The sequence below is a fragment of the Antrostomus carolinensis genome, unplaced genomic scaffold (genome assembly GCF_000700745.2).
Source record: "Antrostomus carolinensis isolate BGI_N321 unplaced genomic scaffold, ASM70074v2 scaffold8776, whole genome shotgun sequence".
Taxonomy (NCBI): Eukaryota; Metazoa; Chordata; class Aves; order Caprimulgiformes; family Caprimulgidae; genus Antrostomus; species Antrostomus carolinensis.
Genome location: NW_010321152.1, coordinates 13993 through 38385, shown reverse-complemented (window position 1 = coordinate 38385; position 24393 = coordinate 13993). Strand labels below are relative to the sequence as shown.

General features: G+C 38.4%; 1 protein-coding gene across 1 annotated transcript in view; it reads right to left on the bottom strand.

Annotated features, from left to right (window-relative positions):
- Nucleotides 1–8189: 8189 nt before the first annotated feature.
- The window catches only part of PLPPR4 (phospholipid phosphatase related 4), a 17715-nt gene continuing 1511 nt past the window's right edge, over nt 8190–24393 (bottom strand). Inside the window, exons 3-7 of the mRNA XM_010169817.2 lie at nt 20948–21077; nt 19099–19294; nt 14202–14259; nt 12767–12940; nt 8190–10731 (exon numbers count right to left, since the gene is read on the bottom strand). Of these exons, the coding sequence (XP_010168119.2) occupies nt 9394–10731; nt 12767–12940; nt 14202–14259; nt 19099–19294; nt 20948–21077 (1896 nt within the window). The 3' untranslated portion in view covers nt 8190–9393. The remainder of the gene's footprint in view (nt 10732–12766; nt 12941–14201; nt 14260–19098; nt 19295–20947; nt 21078–24393) is intronic.

Genomic DNA, 24393 nt, shown 5'->3' with positions numbered 1-24393 from the left:
TGAAAGGCTTTCAAAAGAAGGAATTACTGGAGCTTACATAGTACAAAGGCTCATATAAATTACCTGTCAGTCAATTAGATTTGATGGGCAGGGAAGACAGATTGGTGAGAGAGAGGGTTAGGACATTTGCTAGGTTCCAGCTAGAACGTTTCTCATTTTGAGGTTTTAAATGTTAATATTAAGAGGAGAGCTGAAATGCTGCCGCTTTCATTCATTAGTGTTAGTAATTAGCCCCTGCTTGCATTGATGGTTTGTTAGCGCTGATTATTTGATCTGCTTTGGAAGACACTCCTTTTTTGAAAGCTACATGTGGTGGTACAGCACATTATTTGCACTTCCCTTCTGTAGAATCTTTTTGTCCTTTCTTAGTAGAGAGAGAAGGAATGGAGAGAATTAAAAATAAGTACCTTGAAGCAGTATCAGCTTGCCAGAAGTATGTGTCAGTCAGCTTTTGTTTCTGTAGATAAAGAAGCATAATGCTGCCAGTGATTCATCTGCCAATAGAGTAGGGCCTAATACTGTCTCAATGGGCAGATGGGGTAGCAGTTTATGTTGGGTTATGCAGTACCTTCCCTGGTGTCCTGACTGCCAGCACGTAAATGCTTGGCAGAGATTAGCCCCTAGGATCACTTTTTGACATATATATTATGGCCATATATAGGTTACAATTACTGTCTTTCTCACTGTGTAATGGCAAACACAGGGATATATTGTGCTTCCCAGAACATGTGCAATCTAAGGAAAAAGAAAAGTAATAATATGGTAAAAGGAAGAAATGGGTAAACACAACTTATTTCATGGAGCTGTATTTTTTGTGAGAAAAGAAGGGAGAGTACTAGGACATGGCATCAGTGCTATGGTGAGGAGTGCTAGATAGTATAAAATTAAAAAAAATGCTTGGATTTCTGCTTTTCTAAGAGCATTAAAGGAGAATGGAAGAAATTGGAATCAGCAAAGGTTTCCAGACTTCATTATCTTCTCCTCTTGTCCTTGTTCTGTTGGTTGTCAGCCATTTACTTGCTGGTTAGTTACTGACCCCTGCTACTACTACCCCAGGTTTGTCATTTCCCAGGCTCTTATTGCTAACAATTTCTAAAGCCCAAAGCCTCACACAGACTATTTATGCTGGAACAAGGAGAGCCAGGGCTGTACTGAGCCTATGTGAATCCACATCATAAAATAATTCCAGTCATTTCAAGGGAATGCTTCTTTTTATTTTTTAATATTTTAGAAATTAATTTTATCCACCTGTCAATTGTATATGCGTCCATGCCTGTGCCACATTTTGACGTCAGGATTGCTTACCTGGGCAGAGCTGTAAGTGGAGGCAGCAGCTAGAAAATTCCCTGGCTTATTTTTATTTGTTCAAAGAGTTAATTGATTCCACATAAATCAGTTGCACTTCAGATGAAACAGGCTGGTAAGCCTTTACAAGACTGGTACAAGAATGGCTATAATAGCAGATGAGATGTGCAGTGTTGTAGTGTGTGGTTCTGGCAGCTGGATTCCTTATGTACAAGAACGTACCATTGATTGGAATAGGAGAGATGGTCTTGCATTAGAAATATGGAATTTGAACTTATTTCTGTGGAAAATAGGTATGAAAACTGCACAAGTAAAGCACCTTGTAGCTCCTATAGGGGTATTGCCTGGGTAAGAAATGAAGGATCAGGCACTATAACTTTTTTCATTTTTCTGAGGATGCAAAGCACTCCGGACATCAGATTAAATTATATTTAATTCTTAATTTTTGAAAGATTTTCATGCCCAGTTTTCCACTAGTTAAGTCCTGTTAGAAAGTATGCCAAGTAAGCAAGTTAGATGCAGTTCATGGTACACTGCTGATCTGTGGTGTCCTGGTTTCACTAGGATAGAGTTAATTTTATTTTCAGTAGCTAGAATAGTGCTGGTTTTTGGTTGCAGTATGGGATTTGTTATGAGAAGAATGTTGATAAGATGGTAATATTTTTAGTTGTTGCTGGAAGTCCAAGGACTTTGTGTTTTGCTGTCTGCAAGTGCAAAGGACTTGGGGGGGGGAAGCAGGGTAATTAGCAAACCCCAAAATTGGCATTTGGATATGCCAATGAGATACTCCATATCATATAACGTCATGTCCAGTATATTAATGAGGGTTGACCAGAAAGCAGGGGATTCTCTCGGGGATTGCTCGGGCTCACTGTACTAGGGTTGCTCAGACTCACTGTAGTACTACTCACAGTACTACACTGTACTGTACTGCAGTTTCAGGGCTGTCTCTGCTCTGGGATCACTGGCTGAGGACAGTTAGGGCCAGCAGGTGGTGAGCAATTGTACTGTGGATAATTCATTTGTATATTCTATTATTACTGTTATTATTTCATTTCAATTGGTAAATCTTTCTTATCTCAGCCTACAAGTCTCCTTACGCTTACCCCTCCAGTTCTCTCCCCTATTCCCCGGCTTGGGACAGAAAGTGAGTGAGCAGCTGTGTTTGGCTGCTAGCCAAGTGAAACCACCACACATGGTTTGCCCTTAGTGTAGTAACGATGCAGTATATCTAGTAGCTAGTTCTGTTTCTACAGCAGCAGCAGATCTCTTGCCATGTCTCTCTACAGGTTTTTCTGTATAACAGGCCATTTTTACAGTCTAACACTGCTTAGTGGCCCACAACTGCTACTGCCCAACTCACCAGCCTTTCTAGAAATCCACTGTGTGAACTTGTCCTCGCAATATGGTCCTCTCATGAGTTCTGAAGTATTTCAGTTGTGTTAGTTCCATGTCCAGTGTTGAAGAACTACTCTTCTTCCTTGTTGTAATTTTCCAAATTTTTAATCTTGAATCTCATAAAGGATTCCTGTAGCTTTTGTATCACTTCACAGATTAAAATATGCTCTCATCATTTCCTTTGGTTCCTTCCTGCCCCCCTCCCAATGACAAGAGCTCAGGAGACTTTGTAAACTACACACATTTTGTATCTTAACCATGGAGGAAATTAATTGTTTTACAGTGACCTAGTCTTCAATTATTTGATGAATAATTGAAGAAGGATTAAGAAAGCACTGATTGCACTTGAACATCACATGAATATGTATATGAAAGAACACCAAAAGAATGCATACTGAAGACTGGTAAACAGGCTGTAGTAATTGAAAAAAATTGTAACTAGTTTTAGGGAAAATTTAAATATGGCTATTGTTTGCAAAGCATTGATTATATTGTCATATACTCTACAGCTAAAAATAAACAAAGCTATTGCTCCCAATTGTGCGATGTTATTCTTTTAGCAGAGCTAGTTTTCTGGCCCCTGTTCAGTGTAGGAAGAGACATAATAGGAAGAGACATAATAATCAACAAGCTCAGTTTGAAGCAGGAACAGAAATATGAAAAGAATCAAATTCTGTTGATCACATTGCACCCAGATATGCTTCAGTCTCCTCTGAATGATTTGGTGAGAGAGCAGAGCTTTCCCTTATGCAACATTTAGTAGCTGCAGAGACTTGACAGATCCACAAATCCCCATGATCTCATTTCTCTCGGAGCATCACTGGAAAAGTAATACAGTTGGAAAAAACTGAATGGCAGTTGGCCTTTGAAGGTAGGGAGGTTTTCCTGTGGCGGGGAAGAAAAAAAAAAGTTCTTTTTTTTCTTTTCTTTTCTTTTTTTTTTCCCCTCAAACGTTAGAGATGGTTTCTAGGTCTGAGCAGACTTGTTTGAGTTCTGAGATGACTTCTCATCTTAACTTCTTTTTTTAGCAGTGCTATGCTGGTAAAGCCTTGGAATGTGCACTGTTATTCTTTATGGCAAACCACTGGAGGAACAGATTTCTTTTAGGGGAGGTGTAACCAAATAATGTCTTTATGCATATTTGGAATGCCTGAAGAGATTACTGCGGGCAAAGCACAAAAATTTTAGAGGGAGTATTTGCAGCCTTGCCACAATTTGTTCCTCAATTTAGATTATCTGTTTAACTTTCTCTTTCTAAAGCCCAACTTGAACATGTTAACTTTGTGTTGTCTGCATGTCTGCATGCACATGTATGAAACTGGAGTTCCTTTCCTTTCATTTTGAATGTGCTTGTATGGAGACATGTATTGGTTTTGTCCAATGCTTGATACATTCTGTGCCATAATGTTTGTTAAGATATTTTATTCATGATTTTATGAACCAGAGTTCTAATGCCTTTAAAATGTTCCTGCCAAATTAGCTGTGCACTGATCTGTCGTATAAAAGGTCTTCATAAAACTATACCAAACTGATTATGGTACAATCTTGTCTTATGTGGCTTCTTATATCAAGACCTCTGAAACTCTTTTAAAATCAAGCACAAAATAGATTTAAGTTTCATTTTAATCACTCATACCTTTGAAAACTCCTTTGCATTATTAGATAGAGTTATCAGTCTGTATCACAGTGAACTCTCTTAATTTAGTGACAGTGTTTCTGTAGCCGAAGGGATCTGAGAGAATAGGACAAGGTTTGTCAGTAAGGGTAATTTCTCATCTTAGATCACACTTTATAATATAACCTCTACATCAAAGGTACCCTTCAGAAGGGGACTTAATTTTTAGCCTAACTTTGGGTGTTTAAAGTATGCCTTTTAAAATGTTTGAACTAATTGTCTAGGCCCCTTTGTAGTCCTCGGAAGGGGCCATTCCCAGAGAACAACGGATTGGACTTGAATTAGACATCAGCTTTCAGCAGAGTCATATCCTAGTGGGATCTGTTTTACTCTCTGGCACTCCTTCCCAGGCTGAAGGTAGGGAGGTTTCTCCTTCCTGAGCCATATCTGGGCCATCACTGCCTGTAGCTTTCCCAGGCTACCAATACATGTCCCAGAGGGTGGGACACCATAACTGGTTCCCAGCCCTCATGCTTCACACAGCTCATTCAAGGCAGTCGTCTGCTGGGGCAGATAACGTGCTGCCACACCAGCATCTGCTGCTGGCCAAAGGAAAGGCCTCTCCTGAAACTGCTACTCATGCAGTGGGGTCAGGACATTCTCCAGCCCCAGCCACAAGCAGAGAGCTCCCTCAGTCAGCACAGACTGAGCAGTATCACAACTGTACGTACACCTCCCTTTCTCTAAGAAACAACGTACTGTTTTCCAATTCTCTTTTGCCTGAGGGCCACTGTCTTAAATAGTCATGGAAGTCCTGGGATAGGGATTGCCAAGCGACCCAGATCGGCACCACAACTGGGAGTGACACCAGTCAACCCCAGCATGCCTTCACTGGGAGCACTGCGCACATAGGACATTGTTGTACCACTCGGCAGTGTGGTGCTTGGCTGGAGCCAGCAGCGCCAACAGCTGCCCAGTCCCTCCACCACCCCAGCCAAGGCAGGTCACCTGCTGGACACACAGGTACAAAGTGGCAGCCTGCCCAAAGGCCCCGGCACACATGGGAAAGCTTCTCAAAGTCAGTTTGCTTTGCTGCCGTGTACGGCAGGGGCCCTGATGGTCCCTGTGGTCCTTATTATGGCATTGGCAATGTCCATGTAGCCTCAGCTACAGCAGTGTCTTCCACCCCAGGCACTTAGGGCCCTGCTGTTGCCCTGTTTCAGGGTGTTTCAAGACAGGCTTGGAGACAGTGTTTGCTGTTACGTACCTTGCGTGGCTTCTAGATCAGACAGTATTTTGACAGTGTGCTGCTTCATACACCATTTTTCACTGTTTAGCAAAGGGTGTATGTCACCCGCTGTTTCCTGCATCCTAACTTCTTCCCCTGTGGAGAGCCCTTCCTCTCAGGTTTGCTCCTGACATCTGCCCTGTTCTTATTCACAAATCCAAGGTGCGATTCACTGTGTCTGGCAGCGCTACCCAACACTAGCAAGGTGGTTTAGAGGCATTAGGGGCTTAGCAATGCAGCTGGTTCTGCAGAGTGATCTAGCAGACATGTCCTCACATGTGTCCTTACGCGTGATGAGATACTCAATATTGAAAAATAATTTGGGGAGGAATGAGACTTTGCTTCACCACAGAGATGACGGAGTATCAATGAGGAATTTTATCTTTATTTTCATGATGTTAGCACAATAAACTCACACAGTAGCATTGATCTGTACTTATTTAACAAAATACATTTATAGCAATTTACAAATTCTTTTCCATTTGAAAACATTGCATAACATTTTATTAAACACAATACTTTATATAGAGAATTCTCATTTAAAAACATATTTTATTTTTGAGTATATTCTTTTCTCAGTAAAGCACAGCCTAACAAAGAAATTCGTGCCTGTTAGCAAGTAAGAAAATCAGAACACTAAGATGTCACCTGTTAATTTGATTAATTTTAAATTAAGGTATCAGTGGAATGTAAACAAAGAGTAATTTTACAAAAGGCTCCTTATCAAATATACATGCAGAGGTCTGAGTTCCAATGTATATATTATTACATTTCTGCTCTCTAACGTAATATAATTTGATAAGCCATTATTAAAAACAGTAGCCTTTGGCACTTTGAGTAAAAAAGAATATATCAATATTTATGTAAAGAAACACAATTCCAATGATTACACAAGAGCTTTAAAATCTTTTGTTAAGAAATAGGAAACCTTAGGAAAAATATCACACTGCACTTGAAATAGTGCAGCAAGTTTTAGAGTAATAAAAGCAACACATATGCCATTATATATTTGACTAAAACCAAGGAATAAAGAACAAACACTCCCACCAGGAATCCTGCTGTTTCCAAAACAGCTAAATTGCCAGAGGGAACATTTTCTAATCTTTGCTTTATTGCCATTATTCTCCATTTCAATTTTCCATTATTTCCAGGTTCATCTTATGTTCTTTTCCCCTGCACATACAAACTAACAAATGATTGCATCTTATTTCCCTGCATTGATAGGCCAACAGTGATTGTGTCTTACCCATTCCTTTAAAGCTAATCACCTGCTTTATCATGTACCTAGACTAAACTAAATCCAAAGGGTTTTGTTCATGAAAATCCAAGGGTTTGTAATTCATAGGAACCTTGTACAAAATTTGATATTAAATACCAAGGACTAAAGAGTCATCATTTTAAAAAGAAAAAACAAATCCTGACTTGTAAATACTAGAGTCTGAGAACATATTTGTAAAAAATTATTTTATTTTTCCCCCCCCTTCCCTGGCATCTATGATTATTTTCCCAGCTAATGTGCCTTAAAGTGTGTCTTCAACATACTGTACCTTTAACGTACACAATATGCTGCAACCCTACTGGTTAGCTTCATACAAGTAACCTGCAGAATACTTCCTCCCAATCACCAAATGTGTGATGGGGTCATCTTCTAATACTAGCAGGAAAAGTGTGGTCATTTCCTTAAGGACCAACACTCTTCCACAGCACTGGGTGATGGGCAGGTGAGGGAAGCATTGCTTGACAGGCTTGGCCAACAGCACTCGGATAAGCCTGGAGCACCTACGTAACTGGGAAGGTATATAAAGCTTTCCATTGACTCTGAATCCCTTCTTCTATACAGATTAGTAAACACCATCCTTATACCTCTGAAATGACCTAGGATTGGGGTTGGGATTTTGTTTTGGTTTTTGAGGGTTTGGGGTTTTTTTTTGTTTTGGTCTGTGTGTGTGTTGTGCTATTTATCTTGGGATGGGATGATTCTTCCTTCTGCCTCCTACTTGCTGGGGTAGGGTGGGCTTTTCCTCAGTTCTGTGGGGTAGGGTCTGTAGACAGGTTCTAACTATGTGGTATGTGTTTGGTTCTTTGGTACCCTAAATCAGAAGAGGACTTGGACCAAAACACTCCTTTCAAGACAGAGAACAGACCTGACCTCCTACTACTTCCTCAGTGAAGGGACTGCTAAGCCATTCCCTCCCCCTCCTAGCAGGGAAGCTGGGAGGTGGCAGATGGTAGTTCTCTTTCAGATGGAAATAATCTAGGAGAGAATGAGGAGCTGCACTGGATGAGTACTGCTCCTTCATGGTTTAACTTATTTAAGTCAGAGCCAAATGTAGTGAGGCATATCTTCAAGCATGCCCAGGACATGCTATGCTTATTCCTTTCAGAGCTTATCCTTTCAACAGTTTTTGGCAATGGAGATTTTTAGCAGGCAAATTCTTTTGTGATACAGCTCAATTTACTAAAATAATCCATGTTCTTTCAAGTGCAGAGACCCTCCATATTCTTAAGTGGCAGTGGTGGGGAAAAAAAATATAATGCTTAAGAGGGCTCTGGAGGGTGTCTCAAGGGAGGTGAACAGCAGTAGTGGCACAATGCAACACTCATTCAGTGATTCTGCAATACCAAGGCATTCCGTTTTTAAAGTGAAGCATAAATTCCCTAAATGATGGTAACTGAGGTGAAACTTGTGATTGTTCTTGTGGCATACTAAGCAAGTGAGGTGAATGACTGCTTCTAAGTGTGAGCTTTGATAATAATTACTGTCTCCTTGGAAGCTGGTCAGGAAAGTGGCCATTTATTTTTTACTTGTGGCTCATCTTTCACATTTGCACATCTTGCAGTTATTGGTGTCTTGCATTATATGGTTAAAAAACTAATAGAAAAATTGAAGGGTTGCTGAAAGACAGAGTAAGAGGTTTAAAAATGTAAAATCTGAATTACTTGTAGTATTTTAAAAGACCCCTTAAAAACATAATTTAAAACAATTTACAAGTTAGCCCACTAAGAAGCAGCCTCTTCATTAGTAGCACCTGTTCTTAAACAAAAGTTGAGCAGTAGCAGCAAAACTATTCAAAATAGATAGTTATTCCATTCTAATGGAATGTCACCCACACATTGTTTGTTGCAGTAGACATCTTAAAGAACTACACAAAACCTTTGCGATCTTTGAATGTGACAGATCCACTATAACAAAGCTGTAAATATTTCCTATGCTAAATGAATGCAGCCAGCATCATCATAGTATTAGCAATATTACTTTTAAAGTAACTTCACATCAATGTCATATATTTGTAGAGTCTAATAAGTATGCAATTTTTCAAAACATGTAAAGTTATCATCAGCACCATCCTGTATGAAAGATTTGGTGCAAATTCTGCAAAGGTGAATATATACTACTGATACAGCCTTTGCTGTGAAAAATTCAGTCAATTTTGGACACAAATATAAATAAAATAAAAAGTTGGCACATTCAGGAAATAAAGTGTCTGTGTTCAAGACCATTGTTTTAATTGACACCATCACCCTCAGATAAATGTTTTGAGTCTGAAGAAACAAGTTGCCTGAAAATGTTTCACATTAGTTAGGTTCTGGCATTGTGCTTTTCCCTCCACCACATGCTTTCCACAGGCTCATGCACATTGCACGTCAGCAGTATTCAACAGCAGTTGAGCTGCTGGTCAGTAATTTGGCACATCAAAGGTAAATATCAGCTCAAAACAAAGAGAGCAGAACCTGTGTCAAGATGTGTTTACTTTGTGGTGGTACGGACCAGCTGATGTGTCTCCTCTCATTCCTTGTATGCTCGTGTGGGCGATGTGCCTTTATAGAAGATGTTTCTGGTATTCTCCGGACTGCTCCCTCTCTCAGGGATTAAAATAATGTTACCTTTTCTTCGAAGTGTTGAGTCCCGGCTAGAAGAAATGGACAGAGTCTCTGAGCCAATCTCACTTCCCTCCACTGGTGTGACTCTTATCGTAGTGATTCCATGATGGTGGTGCTCACTGTTATCTATGTTGCTCCTTTTCCTGTCACCTGACCCATAACTGTCTTTTAAGGAGTCACAGCTCTCAGAGTCTCTGTTAAGATCATTTAGCTCGTATGTTTGACGAAGGGTGATTTTTTCAGGACCTTTCCATTTCCATGACCCACTTCCTTCACCTTCTGATGGCATCTGAATTACAGGTCTGTTATTTTCTGGATGGGCCTCAACTCTGACAATGCTACTTGGCTCATGGTCTATCAAAGTTTTATATCTGATGGCTCCTGTACAGGTGACTGTGCTTCCCTCTGAACTCTTTGGACTGCCTTGAAGCACTCCTTGCTGCTTAGACATGGCTATTACTTGCATGATTCTTGGCTGGCTATTGCTTCTACATGCAACACTCTTCTCAGCAGCTTTCAGCCATTTAGCTCTAGCTGAACTACTTTTAGGCGATGTGTTCACGTTCTCCTGAGTCTCTTCAGGAATATGCACTAGCTGGGATGAGCCAGGTCGTGACTGAATAGAGACCCTTGGCCCACCAGAAAGACCTGAATTGTTACAACCTGGTACACTGCCAGGTTGAATTTTCAGGTATTGGCTAGTTGGGCCGTGATGATCACCATTTACACCCACTCTGGAAGGTTCTGAGCTTGACCTCATTTCGATAGCCCTTGGTGGTGACTGGCCAGATTCAGTCTCTATTACTTGCAGTGACAACTTTCGACTTTCATTCTTGTTCTTCCACTGGGAAAGCAGCTGTTTGGAACGGGCAGAATCCATTGATGCGTGTATTGTTGCATTTCGTCTTGCTGGATCTTCCAAGGATGGTGTGTTGACTCTTGGCAAAGTGTTGCTGAAGGTAACCATATTTTCCTTTCCCATTGGGCTTCGTGGTGTTATTATTTCTACATCAGCATTTGCTCTCTTGATATTGGTCAGAGACCCTGAATCTCTGTGGCTTCTATTCAGGATACTTTCTGTACGGTGAGAGACAATGCCATCACTGCTGCTACCATTTTTACCCGGCAGGATTCTGTTGGCATCTTGACTGAGGTCTGTCAAAGACCTTAGAGGTTCTCTGTGAAAATTTGGGTGAAACACATTCTCGTCACTTGGTAAGAAGTTCCCCACAGCATACAGGCCCTAATATTTGAACAGAAGTATCAACAATCAGTTATGGAAAAAAGAGACATTTGGTGTTGTAATTATATTGTTCTGCCTTTAAATAAATATAGAGTGATAGAATTAGTCCAGCTTAACTAACAGGGTATGCCCACTTTCCTTTCCTCACCAGTATATTCTTATTCCAAATTCTGTCCTCAGTCTGGTACATGTGTATGTACCAGATATGTATGAAGTAGCCTCAGTAAGATAACTAGGGCACATAGTTCATGGCAATAAATAGTTGAGGAAAAGATTTAGCTTCCTTTGGTTTTTTTAATTTTATAAAGCAACAGATACAGCTGAGGAAATAATGTTTTGTTGTGAAAATAATTAAATAAATGTTTTCAGTCTTCTAGTCAAAGCTATTTTACAGCCACACTACTGTCTGCTGTGGTTTACTGAATCTTGTTACAGCTTGAGTTTTTCTCTGCTCTGTCATTCTGCCCTTTCTACTGCATAACAACCATGTAATAAAATACTACATGATACAACAATTTATCACCTTTAAAAACTGCTTTCCAAGTGGCGCAGAACTGTTACAAGATTTAGTTGTACAGCATTTTCTTATTCAGCAGAATCACTGTAAAATGCTGTTATTTTAAAAAGACTCCACTGAGAGAGAATATTCCATGAAAGGATCAAATGCCTGACTCGGTCACTTAGGTTACTTTTTCTTTACACTCCTTTCTGAGTTATGTGTAGTTTCATATTATTTCCCTTCCCCTTCCTCTTATTGGTGTGCAGTTTTCAGGGCAGATTTACTGACTACGGGGTATCCAGGCAACATAGTGTCTGATGTATGTTGTCATGTAACAGTATATGCAGAAGAGCCAACAAGGAACATACTTGTTTGTGGATTTCAAACATGGGAACAACAGCTCCATTTGTGAGAGTCTACAACAGCTTAATCATTTGAAATAATATTCTCAACAAAGTGCCCTTCTGCGCACAGTGCAGTCATAGAAACTGACTTCAGTAGCTTGTGGGGTTTCTATTATCTACCCTGGTTGCTGTTTCTTATGCCACTGTGAAAGCCATGTTCCCCCTAGTAAAAATGGTTACCTTTGTAACCATCTTCATGTACCTTAGATTATCATATCACAGAAAAAAAGGGTAATAGGATATGAACCTATTTTAGTATTACACTAAAATTCATCATTGAGTTCTTGGGGGTCAAAACCATCCCACTGGCTATTCAAACTCTTTTGTTCACCTGCCCATACTAGAGAAAAAATGTTGTCTGTAGAAGTTCCTGATTGCTCACAGGCACCGGGCTTTACACTGTGTTGAACAGCTAATGCAAGAGTCATGTTGGAGACATGCTGAGAGCAGCAAGCAAAAGCAAATGCTTGAGCTTCTTACCGACAGATATAAACAGGCCTATCCTACATACTCCCTTTATAGATCCTCCCAAGGTGCTACATCTGTTTCAACCCAGTACACAGGAAAAGTATAGGAATAACCTGGCTTGGGCATCCTACTTCCCCTGCATAGTTTCCCCAAAAGCTCCAAAGAATCACAAGGGTGTAATACTGCCTTTGATTTGTTGCAGGTTCAGCAATTTACTCAGCTGAATTACTGCATATTAATTCAACCATTTTTTTTTTTGAGATCATAAAGCTAATGTTGGCAATATAAACTCAGGCTGGCAACAAACACCAATTAATCCAATATTTTTCTTGGGTTATGCTTGTAAGTGTGGAGTAGAAAAGATGAGTATCTTTAAGTCTTTAATGAAGTACATAATGTTAGAGCTGTTTCTGTATACAGTGCCAGATGATTATATACCACTTTGTGCACTGTTATGGCACTTTAAATTGAAATACATATTTGCTTTTCCCTGTTTATTTTTAAAGTGCTTACCCCTAACATCATAATCTTCAACACACTTTGACTATATTTTTAATTATGGCATGTGACCATGATGAAAGGTTTAATAAAAAATACCAGTACTGTTATTACAGCCTTATCAGTTTTATTTGCTAAAACTTAACTACATGAATATTATATTTACCAAATAGAGAGCAATTCCTCCTCCTATGAGAAAGCCACAGTAAACATCAACTGGATGATTCTTATACTGGGTAATACGAGTCAGACCACATATAATTCCACAGATGATAAAAGCAAAGACCAAGAGTGGTTTCAGAAGTTTTGAGGAGTCTGTTAACGTAGAATTGAAGTACATCTTGAAAAAAGAAATGAAGATGCAGTTGAAGAAACTTAAGTTTACTTAAGAGAATATTAATTTATCACATTTAATGTTTCTTTCACACATAGATCACTATTACACAGCAGTATTGCAAATAATCAGTTTAATTTTATTTTACAGCCCTGTTAAAATTTGCTCACTTACAGCAGGAAGATCTGAAATCACAAGGAATGGATTTCCAAACTCACAGGCAGTGTTGCTTATTGACAGCAATTAGGATAAGGATTTTATGCCTAAATACCATTCACAGTCAGAGCCTAAATGTTCTGTAAATGTGACTAAGAAGCCACTGCTTCTGAAATACAGAAGCCAGATGTCATGCCAGATGAAAGCAATAACCTGTTCTAAGAAAAGCTACCACCTGATGCTTTAGAGAACTGTTTCTCAACTGGAGGCCATGATGTCAGGGGAGGTGGTTCATCAGTATTATTTGGAATTTTGGTCTTTCCCTGGGCAGAATAAATACTTGACAAGCTCCCAGTACATGCACAATTCCATTATCTAATTTGATTAACTAGTTGTTGTTATTTTCCTCTGACTTTTATAGCATGAGGGATATAATTACGTTTTTAAAAAAACAAAACAAAACAAACTTCAAGTAAGTGGTCACTCAGACAAACATTGTAGCCCATATTGAAGAACTGTCACTGGTTAGATGTGGAAAATCAACTGTGATTGCTGCAGCATGTCCTACAATTCCCTGCTAGTTACTGATGGTTTTTATTCACTTGCTTTGCAGTAGCACCTTGGAGGCCTCTGGGAGTGACTGTGCCAGTTCATCCATGCTGCAATTCTATGGAGGTCAAATGAAACTACACCACGTAAATGTTTTTTCCTTAATGCCACAAGTTTAAAAGCAGCAAGTCAAGTGAAGACAGCAATAAAGAAAAGGCAGAACACATAAAGGTTAATTTGAACGGTAAGTTAAAATATCTCCTTCTAAGACAGATAAGCACTGCATTTTATATGTGAATAATATGAGGTATCAAACATACTTTAACATTACACATTTTGTTGCTTCTTAACAAAGGATGTGAAGCAGATGAATCTTCTCTATCTTCTTAATAGGGCTGGTTTTATTTTACCTGTTACTAGATTAATTTTGCTTTCAAACTGGGAAGATAAAAACTTACATCTATCCAGAATATCCAGGCAACACATCACTTTACAATATATAGCAAATTACTTTCTGACTTTTGTCTTGCATAAATGAAAATGAACAGAGTTGGTTACTCACCGAAATGTACACTGCTGCAAAGGCTGCCAGGGTGGCATGTTGAGAAGGGAATGACTTTCTGCCAAGAAAGGACACTCAAATTATGCTTCTCAATTCAAATACACCATACTAGTGTTCACTTGAAAAAACCACTGACTGGTATAGTCATTTTCAGCTTACACTTCCTAAGCAATATATGATTGATCAATAATATGTAATTTCTAAATTTCTTTTCTATAATCTAAAAAAGACCAAAGTTAATGAAATGTCTTTGTTTTAAAGTAAATATTTAGCATGAAACTCTTTTTATGTATTAAGAAAAGCATGTGTACTAAGAGAACAGTGGGAATGAGCTAAAGACTGAATGCTTGATTGAGAGAAGTATCTATACATTTCTTTCTGTATATAAATTTCCGTAATTTTCGGTAAGTACATAATTATACAACTTAATGCATGAACCTTGACCTTATGATTATTCTCACTGACTTCACTTGGACTTTTTTCAAAGTAAAGAGTCATACACTTTGATAATCAGGTCCTAAGTTCAGCAACTGAATTAATAATTTTTGTGCCTCTGCTTTGTTGCTCTAACAATGGGGGGACGACAGGGTGACATTTTTCTGAGACAGAGGCAAACTACATCTTTATTTGCCATGTCTTCAGGTTTATTTTTTAAATTTCAGTGGTTTATAACATGACAGGAGTGAATGGAGCACAAGAACACGGAGAGAACATTTTAAGAGTTACTAGGCTCCTTCCTGAAGCCCAAAACAAGAGGGTAAATGAAAATATGTCCAAACTGTGTGAGACAGGCAATATCAGGTCTATTCTTGAAACTGCTGACAACCTTCTGCTCCCATTGAAAACCTGGGGACTTGAATGATGTGGACTGTGTCATGAGTCAGAAACTACGATATGAAAATTAAAAATGACAGCTTCTACATCTCTGACCAAAGAAAGGGGGTTTCGTGTAAGTAGCAGCTGCATAGAACCGTCACATAAGGCCTTCTGACATTTTAACATTATTCTTATAGACCCAATTCAATCCTCTAAAAACAACAAAATAAAAGTGAAACATGAAGGAGAGATTTTTGCATAGCAGAGAGAAAATCTTAGCTGGGGGTGGATTCAGTAACACCTGTTCTAGGGCAGACATCTAGTTCATAGCTTGTAGAAGTCCTAAAAACTTTTAGGACCTTAGAGCTCTAGAAGTGAGTAAGATGCAGTGACGACATACAGCAGTTTATATCTGTATGTTCATCTCCTTAGAATGGCATGGACATGGAATGTAATATGCTTGCTATCTTGGTGAAGAAGGGTATGTCCACCTTGCAGCCACAGCAGCCACTTTTACCTAAGAAAGCTCAGCTTGGGATAAATACTTGAACAATCATTCAGCTTTGCAGATGGGTCTTGCAACCCTAACTGGGCTCCACGTATAGCTATTTTCCTAGCAGCACCTGAGTTAGCTAGCTTAAAATAGCAAAGACTGAAACATAGTCCTCTACCTTGACACAAAGACATTTTTCTGCAAAACAGAGAGTCATCTTTGTAAATTTATTTCCTATGCATTTTGCCTTGTCTGTTCTAAATAATTCATCGGTGATAAAAGTGTGCATGTAGTTCAGTGTGAATGCCACACTACTGACCTGAATTTGAGCCCATGGATCCAGCAGGTTCATGATCATGGCCAAGATGAAATCAGCAGGATTGCTTTTTTGTTTCCTCAGACAGACCTGAATTATTCTACTTTTTTTTTCATTTTTTTTTTGTTTTAGTTTTTCCTCCTGAACAAACCTTTCACAAACAGTATCCCTGGGGAACAAGTTCAGGGTTGAGGACAGGAGGATAAAGACATGAAAAAAAAGTAAATATTTATTTCTAATCTATTCCTTTACCCTGTGCAGGTTTTAGGGTTTTAGTGGAAGCAAAAATCTACTTACAGTCATCTCTGTGGAGCTAATGTGTAGATTTGCTTTTATGAACTTTAGTACCACTCAGAACTTCACCTTAATTTGACAACATTTTTATAGTATGTAAGATGTGTCACTATGCTACAGTCAATTTTCTCTTTATTAGAATGGTTTTCTATTCATATGCTTTCAGGGCAAGCACAGCATGTTACAGACTAAATGTGTACAGAGTCTGCGTACCCTCTAATGGTGACGCTGCTTTTGTTCCTCTATTGGTTACCTTTTAATCTAAAATGAAAATAATTCAAACTAACAATATGTAGCCTTTTTGTATGGCTCTGTATTGAAAATGTGAACAAAGGTCTCAAAGAAAACATGCCCTGAACTCAGATGACAGTGTATCACTCTAAATGCTCATGCATGAAGATGTGTAGAGGGGGAACAACGATGAGAAAGAGTCGTACTGAGAGAGAAAGTCATACTGAGTCAGAACATCAGAAATGATAGAGGATAGAAAACTCACTGGAGATCTGAATAGAAATGACTGAAAAGGCTCTTTGAAGATAAATAGAGGAAAAGATGGACAAAGGAAACCACTGGATATTTGAGGATGTTGCAGAAAATTATTCCATATATACAGCTAGATAATTATGGGTTCTTCTCTATACTTTTCATTGTGGAGTCTAGAGGCAAATTTTTGGAGCCAAAGTTTCTGGGAAGTAGAAATGAAAAATGAAGGCCATTAGCAATATCAGAAGACTGGGTCCCTTAAAAACTGAAATTATTGAAGTTGTATTAACCTCCTGGGCTGGAGAAGTTATACCATAACTCCTATACTAGATCCTATACAAGCGCTGATCACTTTGCTAAAGTTAAGACAAGCATAAGGAAGAAACAATTTAATAAAGGAAAAATGCAATAAAATTGAATTAAGGAGAAACTGAGGGTGGTGCCAGAGTATTATAGATCACCAAATGTATCCTCTATGATGGGAATAAATTTGAGTTATTAATATACGGTCATCTTCCTAAAGAAACAGAAACACACAAAACCAGGTTGCTTAGTCTTAATACGTTACAACTAATTTTGCTGGTTTTTGGAAGTGATGATATTTAAACTTAGGAGTGATCAATATTTTTGGAATGGCTACAGGCAGTCAATTCAGAGCAGCAGGTAACATATTTGAGATGATAATGAAATGAATGAGATAAAATTAATGAAAATTTTTTTGCCTGCTTACATGTAAAGCTACACTGATTTCCCTGGGACACCATGTAAGTGCCAGACACTGCTTGCAAGCATCATGCTTCAGTGACAGTATCCCAGTGACAGCAAATGGTTATGGGAAAAGTGACAGTGAGGTGAAGGCTGATACAGTAATTCTGGTTATGCCTTTCACCAAAACTATTGTCACCAATCTTTTGGGGCCAAATAGAGCTACAATCCTTCATTCCAGCTCTGGATCATGCCCACATATATAAATTGAAAGGATATGGCAAATTAATCTATGCTAATTATGAGTCTTAGCCAACTTAGACATATTTAAGACCAAATACATCAAATAATTGAGGGTCTTTAAACATCAATGAAAGTGGTTTGTCCTGGTGAAACGAAACAGGTTACAAGATTTGCTAGAAGACAAAGTGAATGATTTTGATTCCCAAGTGTGTTGACCATTGAAATAAATGGAAAAGCAAACAAATTGGAGGGGAAGGTGCCTTAATATATAGACAGAACATTTTGATAATATCCGTGTGACAAAAATGTAAAGCCATGAGGCATAAAGTTAAAACAGAAGCTAGCATCTGAGGCTGCACAGAGAACAAGAAAGTAGTGCAAAGCTTTAGTGAAGTGGATGTGACAGAAGTAACACAGCCTCATGTCTACTGCTAAGGTACACAGAGAAATAATGCAGCTGAGTCAGAAACAAAAACTGTAGTCATTTCAAGCATTCTATAATTTTGCTGTTCCTTTTGGAGAGCAGGAGAGTTAAAAAAGCACCAAATTTCTGAAGGACTGAAAAACATTCAAACATTCAATGACTAACAAGCAATAAAGGTTAACCTCGTGTGCAAAAGACACAGAAGACTACTATTGTATTCAGTGAAGAGCTTCACTCAGTAGTATAGTGCTTATATTTAGGACACTTCATACTTATGAAGTCCCTGAACTAACAAGTAGCAGATGTATTGGAACAGTACAACTTACTGACTTATACCTTCAGATTCCTTGTCGTCAGTAATTGAATTATCACTATTTTATCACATCAAGCTTGTTTAAAATAACATATATAGTCTGGTTTATATCTCAATTTGAATGATATGCATGTCCAAAACCTGCTATTATAACTGATATTAAATTCTCTCCTGGCTGTCTAAGTAGGGAGGCTAAAGGCTAAATGATCAAGGAGGATAAACCACCAGTTAGAAATACATGAAAGAAAAGGCATGTGTTTGGGAACACACAGATTTGCACTGTTGTAGTCTTTCCTCTAATAAAGTGTTTTTTTCAATGCTGTCAATATAAAAAACTTAATCAAGCAGAGAAACAGAAAACAAACAAACTCCTCTGACAAATCCTAAAACCAAGCCTCACAAACTAAGACCAAAATGCCAGAAAAGTAACGTATGCTATACAGAGGTCTCAGATAAAGTACTCGGGTGACTTCTTCCCCTACCTGTTAGGGAACCTACCCAGATCCCACTGGGAAAAGCAATAGAAGCTATACATATTAGTACTTGTATAGGAAATAATTTCCTTTGAAGGAGGGAAAATAACTAGCTACTAACGACTGTGCTTTGGAATCTGACAGTCTGCTGGCCTAATACCTTTATACAGAGAACTGAACATCACTAAAAAGACACTCATGCTCTCACCTTTGTTATAAAAAACTGACAAAACTAATTCAGACTTTAACAAAAAAAAAATAAAATCTTGAAACTGGAACAGAAAGTAAAAAATAAAATTAATACTTAAAAATGTACACAATGACAGATAGAACCAACCTTGCAGCATTGATAATACTGGTATCAGCTCCTGAGCAAATATCTTCCACAACATATGAATTCTCTGAGCAGGATACATTTAAGGATGTATAGTTAGGCTTGCAAACAGTTAGGAAATATGGTGCCTGATATCCTGTTGATAGCTGTATAATGTCAGTAACAAGAGCAGTAGAACAAAGACCAAACACATGGACACCTAGGAAAGAAATCAATAGAGCTTGTTAACTTCATTATATTAGATTAATTAATTGTGACAAAATACATTCAATGGAATTCTGGTGGCTTGTGTCATTGGACTTGAAAGAATTTAACTGAAGAATAAGATCTATTTGTTTAATGAAAGCTTATTGCAAAGTTGAATTCTTTAATGTAAAAAATTAAGATTATTTATGCATGTTTTCTTCCTGTTGATACTTAACACTTCATTTTGATGGCTTGATGTCTTCCAACATCTTTTCATAAAAGTGAACTACACTGCAGCTGCTTCAGTTTGGAAAGCAGTTTTCTGAACTGCCTAAAGGACAGCCAACTCTTTGAGGAGACCATATGTGCTCATCCAGTCCTTGGACTTGCCCACTGGATACAGGCTTTTAATAATAGTGACAGCTGCCCATTAACTCACTGCTCTGAGGACCTCCTGTTCTCTTTTTACCATCAGGGACTCATCAGCTGATAATAACTTGGGCTACCTTCACACTTCTGTTATTTCTTGAGTACCATGTCCTTGCTACAAGTCCAAACATTTAAGTATTTTTGGTAATTGATCAATGTTTCTGTCAATGCCAAATTCACAAGGCAGTTGAAGTAAATGCAATTGTTTCACTGAGCATTTTCACTGCCTTCCCCTTAAAAATTTACTTCTAGTTCCCTACTTGTATTCATATAAATAAATTTATTTTTCATCTTAAAATTGAATGCTAAAGTCACTAAAATATGAAAGAAAATGCAAATTCAGAGTATGAAACAAGAATGAAATTCATGCATCTTTGAGCCTTTTTTTTGGTGATGGAATGGGATGCCTACAGAAGGAGAAGTGAAGAGCATGGTATCTTTACAGTCCTCATTGCATCCCCTCTGCTCACTTCCTCACTGCTGCTCTTAAGAGCTTTACTGGTCATAGACTGTATTAACCTCTCCTGTCATGACCTCCCTGCTTGCCAGAATGCAGAAACCTAGTGTATAGCCCTCCTACCAGGTTTTCAGTCTGCTGCCCTCTCTAATAAAGATTTCTGGAACTGAAAAAACCTTCCTTTTAGCCACTCATTGGTAGAGGAAATTAACTGTAAGAGGGGAACAAAGTCCAGTTGCCTTTTCAAGTTCAGTATTCATAAATTAATTAAAACAAAGCATAATAAAACAATTCAACATATCCCTCTCTATCATTAGGTTACCAGATTGTATCCCTTTTTCAAGAAGTAGATAAACACATCCCAGAAAAAGAATGTCAAATCTACTGACAGTTTCTGACAAGTTTTTACTGTCATGACGAATACTGTGTCAGGCGGGTTGACTCCTTACGATGCACGGAAGACAGGCAGGGGAAACTATACACTGAAACCATTAAAAGGAAGCCAGCTCAGGGTGGGCAGAGGAGGAAAAACAAATTATTCTTTTAGAAACACTGACAACAGTACAGGAGAAGAAAGGGAAAATGGAGAGTGTAGATGCTGCATTACTGAGTATGGGGCTGCTCTGTCGCTCCCTTTGACAGTTTCTTCTTGCCTTCTCTGGCAGAAGAAGATCTATGCTAGTGACACAGCCCTGTCAGGGTTGTTTCAGAGAAGGAAACCTGCATGGTGAAAATTGAATGTATATGGAAAGTTCTTTGTCACTAACATTTGAAACCCACCAACAAATCTGACAGCTCTTCTAAGAAAAGAATTGAAGTTGCATCCTCCTGCATTAATATTGGCCTCTGTTCCAATCCCATTTCTTCTCTTGGACAGGCAACAGTAGAGAATTCCTTCTCCTATCATTATCTGCAATGACAAAGGAGCTGTTAAATTAAATGTAGCAGTTACTCAGAAGACACTGACTGAATTTAAAGTGCTGAAATACAACTATACCACAACCAGTGTCACCCACTGACACGTCCTTGCCTTTACAAGATTTGTATCAGTATGTAAACATTCAGTAATGCAACAGCCTGAGTGAGGGCAGGCAAGAAGATGGCACTGAAATTAAATGCAAGTGGCATACAGTATACAGTGCTCAGTGGAATCAGTCTTGATCCACAGGTAAAATTTGATGCTTCTACAATAAAAAAGTAGTAATTAGTGAATCTCACCTCTAAAATAATCCACAGCCACTGCAATATCTTAGTGCTCCTGAGGTGGATTTAGCACTCAGTCTTGGCCTCAGGCCTAGCAATCCCTAGCAGCTTCTAATTATGTGGCAGCCTGCTCTTCTGTATTTGTTTAATTTGGCTTGGGTTTTAACCAGATCCACAGCAGCAGAAAAAGTTCTGTCCTTATGGTCCCTCTGAACACACCAAGCAAAACAGATTATGACTGAAGCCCTAGACAGACAAGAGTTTATAATAGAAATAGAGAGAATAATATAAATGAATAATGGTGTCACTTGCTGCACAATCCAGATCCATTTATACATTTGCAGTCTCAGGTGTGATTGTTTTCCTTGTTAAATAGTGCAACAACCTGGAAATCTGTGTGGGGCTTGTACAGAGCTCAGAATAAGGGCTGGGTTGAAATATTTAAATTAGTGAGGCAGTTTTCACTATTAAGAGGAGAATCACCTTGTCTACCCACAGGTGCATTGAAAACTAAAATATACAATGCACAAAGCTTACAATGAGATGCTAAAGTGTCTGAATTATGCTGAATCTGCTGTAATTACCAGTGAAGTCTGTGCATGCTAAGACCCCCTCACCCTAGGAGAAGGGAGATACAATGGACAAGCTTGATTAGATGAGAACTGTGGTCACTATTATCTGTCTCCATTTGATCAATTTACAGCTGTAACTTCCCAGGAAAATCAGTAGTATTTCAAACTTAAAAACAAGAGAAACTCTAATAGTCTTTAGCCAAGCTTTAGGGAACACGTGGCACAGGGAAAAACACCACAGAGATGGATTAGCTTGTGTGATAGAGGAGAAAATTGGGAAATAGCAAGGCCTATGTTAAGGAAAATTCAGAGGCTGGTATTTTGAAGGAAACAAACTCCCACAGTAGAGGAGGCAGTAGGACTGAAACTGCCAGCAGTGAATTTCTCTCCTTGCAAACTGATTTCCCAAATCAATGTGATCTAATTTCCTGGTGATCTCTGTTAGAAAGCACTTCGTTACCTTTAAGTAGGTTTTTAGTCAGAGGCCGATAAGGGTTTGAACCTACACTGATATGATTAAATTACTGGTCCTAATATTTTTGAGTGAGTAACTGGAGAGAAAATATGTCAGAGGATCAGATTCAGAGTTCTTTGCAGCAAATGGAAGTCATGTTGCAATTCAGGTATATCTATGTTCCAGACATGAAATATCCATGTCGGTAATTTCATACAAGTCCAGTTGTTCCACAGTGAAGTCTCCTGTGGTTTATGAATATATACAGAATTTTTTTTTATGTTTTCTTATTTACACTCTTTGGTAATATTTAAAATGTGGCTTAATCACACCTGTATTTTATTGAGTCTTGACCTTCTGCCTCATACTGCAGTAAGTACCTGAACTGCAGACAGAGGCTGGAATATACGGTGTTACTGGAGATCCTCAGTTCTTCACATGGCTCATGCTTTTTTTTTTCTATATTTTACAGGTTTTATAAAGTGTGTAATTCATTGAAATGTTTCTGAAAACTAAATTATAAAATGCTAAACTCTACAAGATGACAATGGCACAGCTGTAATCTTTTTGCACTGAGCTTCATTGGGCCATTTTTCCAAAGAAAAGGGGAAAATCTGGATAAAAAAGCTCTTGTTTTTTACTTCAGAATTGGTATTAAATAATAAAGAGCTGATGCTCTACACCATCTTGTTGTGTATTTCACACTATCAGAGCCCATTCTCCAACTAATACAAGCATCATATTCATGCTCACACTAATACAAATGAACTACACCTTCCTAAGGCTTGCAGCTTTTAAGCAGTTGTACTTTGAAGCTACAGGATTTACTTTCTTTACTGATCTTATGTTGAGAGGCATGCTCAAGTGCAGGTCCGAGTTCCTGGTTTTGGCAAGTTGTCTGCACTGCTGGTAGGAGAATGATTCAAGCAAGAATAACATTTTGTATTGCAAAATTTCATGGAATACTGAAATAATTTATCTGTACTCAAAGCCCTTAATAAACATTCTGTAATGAAATGGGCATCTTTCATCTCAATTGAAAGTGTTTGAAATTATCTAGGCTTGACATAAACTCTCTGAAGTAAAAATCAGCTTTTACCCCTCTACCGTGGCCCAAGTGAGGCTACATAGATTCCTTCTATGGTTGTTTCAGGAAATTCCACTTTGTTATAAAAAAAACCCGTTTAAACTTAAGAAACCCAGCCAAACTGCAATGCCAACAAGTTTTGTTTTTATCAGTGTTTGGTGTTTGCTGCAAATGTCTGCACCAGGAACAGAGAGTCTTAGGTCCCAGTTCCTAAATGAGTGCGATTTTTAGCCTGATGGCTGTACAAAATCCTTCAAAAACGGTTTCTAAAGCAACCAAAATCAAACACAGCAAAAGGAGCTGAGTTTTAAAAAGGACAAATAAACAAAAAATATCCTGGAAAGCAAAGAGAGAACAGCACTTGATTTTTATATGGGCATCACATTTTATAGATTTTGTGATTGCAAATTGGCTAGTATTAAAAGGAATGAACTGGTTGAATTTAAGGGAATTCAGAGGAGCTGGCAGCAAAGATATATTTGCAGCTGGCCTTAGAGTAGTGCCTAACTGACATGCACAGTCATTGCTGTCAGGGGAGAGAAGAGAACCTTTCACAAGGTTGATTCAGTTTATTAGGTGCATGGAATCACCCACTCAAGGTGAATTTCTCTCTCCATTTGCCAAACAGGAGTGGTGTGAGAATAAGCTACCTAAAATCAGACACAATTAATTCCCTCTAGTATATATATAAAGGTAAAGTATTTAGATTTTGTTTTAATTTGACATAGCAATCCCAGCAGGGACAATACTCACTTGTTTTGTTTGTTTGTTTGTTTGTTTTCCTGTAAAATAGTGACCAAACTGCTCATATTCTGACAGGGCATTTCTGTTCTGCTGAAATCATCTCCTCCGTTGGGTGAATGATTCAACCAGCCTCCTTTTGCCCACTCTTAATGACTAACTTGCAATT